This window comes from Penaeus vannamei, chromosome 25 (genome assembly GCF_042767895.1).
Source record: "Penaeus vannamei isolate JL-2024 chromosome 25, ASM4276789v1, whole genome shotgun sequence".
In the NCBI taxonomy this organism is placed as follows: domain Eukaryota; kingdom Metazoa; phylum Arthropoda; class Malacostraca; order Decapoda; family Penaeidae; genus Penaeus; species Penaeus vannamei.
In genome coordinates this window covers 21,050,326-21,057,825 of record NC_091573.1, presented here as the reverse complement: position 1 = coordinate 21,057,825, position 7,500 = coordinate 21,050,326, and the positions used below count along the sequence as shown (strand labels likewise).

The 7,500-nt window shown below is 36.9% G+C and overlaps 1 protein-coding gene across 9 annotated transcripts in view; it reads right to left on the bottom strand.

Moving 5' to 3' along the window:
* Gnptab (N-acetylglucosamine-1-phosphate transferase subunits alpha and beta) overlaps positions 1-7,500 on the bottom strand; it is a 37,181-nt gene that overhangs the window by 3,470 nt on the left and 26,211 nt on the right. For all 9 annotated transcript variants that reach the window (XM_070139274.1, XM_070139278.1, XM_070139271.1 and 6 more), the window contains exons 5-12: positions 6,716-6,918; positions 6,147-6,268; positions 5,768-5,965; positions 4,573-4,772; positions 2,029-2,131; positions 1,170-1,412; positions 513-630; positions 1-142 (exon numbers count right to left, since the gene is read on the bottom strand). The exon at positions 1-142 is cut by the window's left edge and continues 58 nt beyond it. In XM_070139274.1, coding sequence (XP_069995375.1) covers positions 1-142; positions 513-630; positions 1,170-1,412; positions 2,029-2,131; positions 4,573-4,772; positions 5,768-5,965; positions 6,147-6,268; positions 6,716-6,918 — 1,329 coding nt within the window. The remainder of the gene's footprint in view (positions 143-512; positions 631-1,169; positions 1,413-2,028; positions 2,132-4,572; positions 4,773-5,767; positions 5,966-6,146; positions 6,269-6,715; positions 6,919-7,500) is intronic.

Here is a 7,500-nt window from a genome sequence, read left to right as displayed (position 1 = left end):
TTGTTCTTCAGGAAAATGAAGAGGACTTTCTGCGCTGTATTCACTGCCAAGCTTCGAACACCAGCATGCTCAGTGTGCCGCCCTTCAATGGTCTTGTTGGGTGTTAGAAGTGTTGAGATATTCATCCATGCTACAGATACACCTGCAGATGCACATGATAATCTTTATATCAAAGGAAAATACAAAACCTTTTGTAAATTTAACACAAAACCAGTTAGAGCATGGTAGACTTATTCATAAAAAACAGACCTAACAATACAGGGCAAAAAAAGTGTGCTAAAGACTATAATAATAATAAGTGAATAAATTAATAAGACAAAAATAATCATAACAAAAAATCAAATGATACTAATAAAGATAAAGAAATAAATAAGTAAAATACTAATAATAAAAACAAATAAATAAACAAACAAAGTAATAATAATAATAAAATGAGAGAAACGAAAAAATTACATTAATAACTATTCATGTTTTCATTCCAAACTGTATTATCTTCCCTAAACTAAACTTACCTTTTGGCAAAATATAGGTGATATTTGATGAGGTCGGTGCAGCTAATTCATGCAGTTTTTTCATATTTTCAACTCCACAGTCTCCACCATCATATCCGCAAGCTGGAACATTGCATGCCTGAAAGTAGAAAGGGTTTGTTACAAACAAAATATATTCTGATGATAATAGGCTAATAATAATAACATTAATATCAATGATTATATAATGATGATGACGATGACGATGATGATGACGATGATGACGATGACGATGACGATGACGATGACGATGACGATGACGATGATGACAACAACGATGACAGTAATCAATGGTACTTAATGATAATTAATGATAATAATAATAATAAAAACAATAATAATAATAATAATAAAAACAATAATAATAATAATAATAATAATAATAATAATAATAATAATAATAATAATAATAATAATAATAATAATAATAATAATAATAATAATAATAATAATAACAACAACAACAAATAATAATGAACAAAATAAAAAAATAATAACAATCAAAATAATAATGATAATAATAATTAAACAAAACAATAAAAATTGTCAAAAACAATCATGAATGATTATACTTCTAATCACATCAACCGCACTCAGTGGTACACACACCGCAAAATATGAGCCAGAATCAAAACTCACATGATCGCAGTACTTATCAGCCAACCAAAGATCAGAGCACGAGGAAGCACAGAAGTCAGGCGTGTCATCAACTCCAAAGTCGTAATCCATGTCAAGACCTGCTCCATCACCCTTGCCTCCCGTGCAGTCTCCTCCATCCCATTCACAAGCACTTGTATTACATGAAGTGTCACAGTATCCGTCCCCAAGCCAGGAGCCCGGGCAGCCAGAGGAGCATTCCGGGAGAGACCATGATAAATAAACCTGTAGAGACACACTAAATGTGACTTTCAGACTACAAAATGGATTTTAATGTGCATGGGAGTCAATTTCAAATTACAGATATATCTAAAATTCTGTTATGGTTTTCTTTTCATTCAAATAAGACCCTAATCCAATGATGGAGGCCAGAAAGATACGAGTTGGAATCCGAGATATTTCTTTTGGAGGTAATTGTTTTAATCTAATTCTGAATATTGCTGAAGCAATGGTATTAACACTTCAGAGCAATAATAATAAAATGCATAAACTTTAAGGTATCTTTGCCAGACTCAATCCTCAATTGTTTGCCTTGGCTAATATATCTTAATTCATTCTACACAACCTCAAATCATATTTCTTCAGATACTGGCCAGTGTTGTTACAAGTTGATGATATTAGAAACTTCATTGAAGTTAGTTTTTTACTTTACCCTATAACACACCAGTCTGAAAAAAAATTAAGTACAGTAACAACAATATGCCTACAATGTAGCAATGCTCTTTAAAAAAAAGTCGTTACTTTCTAAAAATCTGAAAATCACAGATCAACTAGTATCTGCATTCATTTTTTACAATACAGAAAACCTAGTTCATAAAGCCAAATAAGGATAAATAATCACCTTGTAGCCTGTTGATGGAGAGTAGAAATCATCTGGCCATACTTCTGATCCTAGCATTACATCATCATTCAAGTACAGGAAATGCTCAGATAGTCCTGGAATTCTGTAATGATGATCTAAAATTAGTAAGCATACAAAAAAAAAAAAAAAAAAACATACACAACTATATATGTGGAATACCAACTAACAACTTTAATGTTTAATGCTTAAAAATAAATGTACAAGACATCAAAGGTCATGTAGCACTATGGTAAAGTATTGCACGAGAAAGGGCAAAGGAGAGTTAAAGATTAAGATAAAATGTGTTACATGTCAAAGGTTTAAGAGCGTTATAGGATAGTAAGGTAGTGAAAAGGGGGAATAGGGGAGCAAGTGAATTAGAGCAGCAATTAGTATAAAGGGGAGGGTAATTGAGTAAGAGGGTAAGGTAATTGAGTTAATTACAGTGTATCTGTCACTGGAGAATGTATAGGAAAAAATTTTCAAGGAAGAATAGAGATAGCTGTTGAAGAGTAAGAGAAGAATCCAGGGAGAGGGGAGGGTGTTAGATATCAAAGATCAGAGGGTGTTGTAGGACAGTATGGTAATGAAAAGGGAAAGGAGAGAAGTAAATGAAATAGAGCAGTGATTAATAAGTGGGAACGTTACGAAGGTAGAGCAATTAAATGAATTGCATTGTATCTGTGACTGGGAATGGAATACGGATAATAGGTGCGTATGATAGGTATGTTTGTTTAGTAGTAGCGGATTGGGTATCTGAGGGTTGAGATAAAGGATCAGGAGTAGATGAAGGAGTAGTGTCTGGGGGTTTGGGGAAGGGTATTGTGGTAAAAGAGATTCACGTGCATATCCAGGAGGAATAGAGCAACTGAGTGAATTGCAGTGTATCTGTAAATGGGGAAGGAGTAGGGACACTGATCAAGGAAAACAGAGGTGGCTTTTGAAGTAGAAGGAGAAGAATCCAGTGGTTGAAAAAGGGAGACTGGGGAAGGTGAAGCATCAGGAAAAATGTCTGGAGAAGAGGGGTCTGGAGAAGGACACTGTTATGATACAGAGGATTCGTGTGAGTATTCAAGCGGAAGTGGTAGAGAGGGTGGGGTATGTTGAGAGAGTGTAGGAGGAAGGGGGGTGGATGGAACTTGGGAAGGAGGAGGATGAATATCTGCAAATACTTTAAATGTAGCATGAGTAGGAACAGAGGGATTGGGGGGTGGATGAGGGAGCAGAGTGTTCCCTTGGGAACTGAGGAAGGTGTAGGAGAGAATGTAGTAGGAGAGTGTGGAGTGGAACGTTTTGGTTGTCTGGTACGACAGCTAAAGTGAGGAGGAGGGGTAGGTATCCAGGAAGTGGTAGAGATTGGAGTATCAGGATTTAGGATGGAAAATGGATTTGTGGGGGGAATTACAAAGAATCAATACTACTTGACTGGGCCAAACAGAGTACTCAAGACAGTTTGCAGAGGTAGAGGTAGTAGAAGGATGAGAGCTAGAGGAAGATGGGGTGGTGTGGAGTGGACTTGTACTATGGGTGGGAGGACAAGAAGGATGAAGAATAGTAATAAGGGAAGAGGGGGTTGACATTGAAGAGGGTTGTGCAGCAGAACATGAAGAGGAGAATGTTGGGGATGAGGAAGAGGTGTTTTCTAAGGGGTTGAGTAATAACCTGGATGGGCATTTCAGAGTTAGAGTTGTTCATAAGCGTCAAAGAGGGGGTATTAGCATCAGTGGTCAAAGGAGGGGCAGGGGTCAGAAAACCATCAAAATCAAATTCAGATAGGCTATTTGATGAAGGAGCAAGCCTTAATGCCTCTATTTAGGGTAAAGAATCTTCATTACTGGTCATGGTGAGCCTGAATAAACTGGGGAAAAGAAACAGTCTACTCCTTAGGGTCCCCATATGGGGTAATGGCTAAGTAATTAACCAAGAGAATACCCTGCCCACAGCTCCCAGAGGCCGTTCGTGACTGACACAAAGCCAGCCTTTCATCCTCTCAGCATGGCTCTCACACCCTAAGAATGGGATAGAAGGGAATAAAGAAGACACGGAAGAGGAAGGAAGAGAAGAAAGGACCAAGCAAAATTAGTTGAGGCAAGGGCTGAGGCCCAAGGTAAGGGTAATCCTCTACATTGGGTCTCCGTCCCCGTCTCCTAAGCCCTCCCACAACAACAAGCTAGGTTTTAGGAGGGAACTAACAACTTTAAGAAATCACAAAAATGAATAAAAGCATATCATGCCACACAAAGTTTCCTACATACACTGATATGGAGTAAGGACTTGCAAATTCAGATCACAGAGAGATATATCAACTATGGCAAGTCTTGCATGATTTTTGTAACTGCATATGAATTATTTCCAAACTGCTGAATGATTATATAAGAAGGATGCAACCCTGTACAATAACTTGCAAATTAATATGTTGCAGAATATTGCAACAGGATTCCTTACAAGAAGATAGCAAAAGAAATCCTAGCCAGATTATTGGAAAGAAATTCCAAGAAATTGTAAAAGAATTCCCTTACAAATTATTGCAGAACAAATCCTTACCTGTGGATGTGACTTTCAATAGCTGGAGATGAGTAAGTAGGAAGATCACTTTTATTAACAAAGATCTGGTCATGAGTAATAATGGTGAGGCGTGAATGATCTAGGTTCAGCCAGTAGGGAATTTGCCCATTAGTCACTAGAAAAATTTTTCTTATCCATGGGGCATACTTCTCTAATGATCGAAGTGAGTAGCGCAGTTCCTATGGAAGAAATGTCTGCAGCATTAATACTGAAAGCACATGAATACATCCATGGCACACATGACAATAAATATATTTCATAAATTAGAGTGCATATCTTTAAAACTGTAGGCAAGTACTATATGTGTCAGCATATAAGGGTACTGTATTAGTTAAACTGTTCTCCCTCCTGTATATCTCCCCCTCCCCTTTTCCTGTTCATTTCTATGACAGCAGTAACTTTTATCAATATTTAACACGCCACAATTCAATCATTAGGTGACACACTAGAACAATATGTACAGTTCCTGCTGTGTAATATCAAGCTATACAAATATCAATGCTAGAAACTACTTATAAAGAAAGATGAAAATCTAATACCCTAATGTGGCTGGGCATGACAGTGAGTTTGCTCAGATACAATTTAATGGGGTTAACACCATGCTGTTGGGGATGGCATGTGTGTACATTTAGTAATTGTTTTTTACACATAGATGGCCCCACAAGTACCACCAATAAGCCAATCAAAAGTACTAACTGTCTCACCTGTTTACCCTTTTCATTGATTTTCAAAAATATCTTCTGGTATCTAACATTGCTGTTAGTAATGTCAATAACACTATAGTAATTATGAGGTCTATAATAAAAATAACAATATTGATAGCATTAGAAAAAAAACTTCCTGCGAACTCAAGGAAAGGTGAAATCAGAGGAGGTCACAAGGTCTACTAATTGACTCCTTTGTGGCTTAGGACTTGCAGAGCCATCCATGTACAGAGACATTTCACAAAACAATACTATATTGAACACTTTTTCTCTGGGGCATTGGGTTAATATGACCTCCATTTAAATTCATCCTCACAGACTTGCCACAAAGTCTCAGCAGTAAGTACTGTTCTATGTCACTACTCTGAGGTGACTTTAATAACAGGGTGATCATTTAAAGTTTAAATTCTGGCATATACACTGACATAAATGTTGTCCCTTACAGCCATGTGTCCTCAAGTAATACTTACTTCATTATCTATAAACCTATTCACATCCACTTCTTTTAATTGATCTTCTTTATCAGGTTGCAACATTAACATAGCCTGTCTAACTTTGAGTGTTTCTGGTAAGCCTTCACTGTTGACAGCTGTCTGGAGAAGGTGAGAGATGAGATCTTCATCTTTACATTCCACAACCTGCACAGCATTGGCTTCTGACACTGTGCACTGCAAGAAGGCACTATATTAGAAATTATATCTATACTTCATTACTACAAAACAGGAAAAATACACAGTAGCAATCTGAAGTGTGAAAATTCTACTAGTTCATCAGAACCATGGAATGAAGAGGTGAGTCAAGGAGGACAGGAGACATCAACAACAAAACAACAAATGTACTTCAACTCACCACTGAAGTGATATCAGAATGCTGGGGAAACAATATCTTGAGAAGCGAAACATGAGGTATTGTTGTACCTCCAGTTACTAGGGCTGCATGTCTCTGCTTGACACCCCAGCCACCCCCAACATCTATAAAGCAATGACATGAATGTAACATTCATTACAACAGGAGGGATAAAGAGAGAACTTTTAAAACATTGAATCTCATGACAATATTCTTTACCCTGTTTAGATTTATCAAGTCTATCCCACATTCAAGACAATTTTAAGACTGTGCCAACTGGTAAAATATTCTAACCCACTACTGTCGGTATATTTTGAAGCCGAAAATAAAAGCTTCCGGGCGGTCATAAAATCGGCACGCGGGGCTGGCCCGGACTGTGCCCCTGCACCAGCCGCAGCCCGCTGCTGAGTTGGAGCACGAGCCCCAATACAGCATCACACCGGCAGGATGCCCGGCAATTTTTTTTTTCAGGTGTCTCATATGTGGGACACCTGTCGAAAATGAGTTAAGTGAAATAAAATATACACTGCCTCAGGTTTCAGAATCAACAAAGGCTGAATTCAAAGACTAACCTGACGTCCAATAAGCTTGTCTGGGCTGAGAATTATTTCCAACGGCTTCAGACAATGTTGACATTACTGTGCCTACTGAGTTTTCATTTAAGACACGAACAATGGTGAAGTTGCGAGTATTACTATTATGAGAGATGCTGTGATGGCCAACTTCGATAATGGAAGGAATTGATAGAAGAAATGACTTTGATAATGTAGGTTCTCTGAAAAAATAAGATAAAAATAAAGAACAAATGAAATTCAAAAAGAGAATACAAGAAGGCAAAAGACAAAAGGACAAGCATTTTGCAAATAATCCTACAATAGACAGTTGCACGTCTGATTATAAAAGGGTCAGAAGAAAATCAATTTAAGAATATACATAATGAAGTACTGTGACTGTGGATTGAGGTCTCTATATGATGTACTGAGATCTAAAGAGTCCTTCATCATTACTTTCAAAAGTTACTCATCAGAACTAGTGAGGCTGAGCACCTATATTTCGTAAATGATGACTCAGAATAACTATTTTGTCTAATGCTTTTGAATACATCATTATTCATGCTCTACCTAAATCTTGTGCTTCTTCATTATCTATATCTCACAACAAAAGATATGCCACCTTTTTTCTTTTGCAAATAAAATGTCCACTTAACAAAAACTCTTTTCTGGCCCATTTTCAAAGTAATACAAAAACATTATCTAACTAATTTCCTATGAAAATCTTCAGCTATCCATACTGATACAGCAGTCCACTACCTTCCTCTATACATAAATAATGAATTTTATAGGTACAAAAAGTAAAA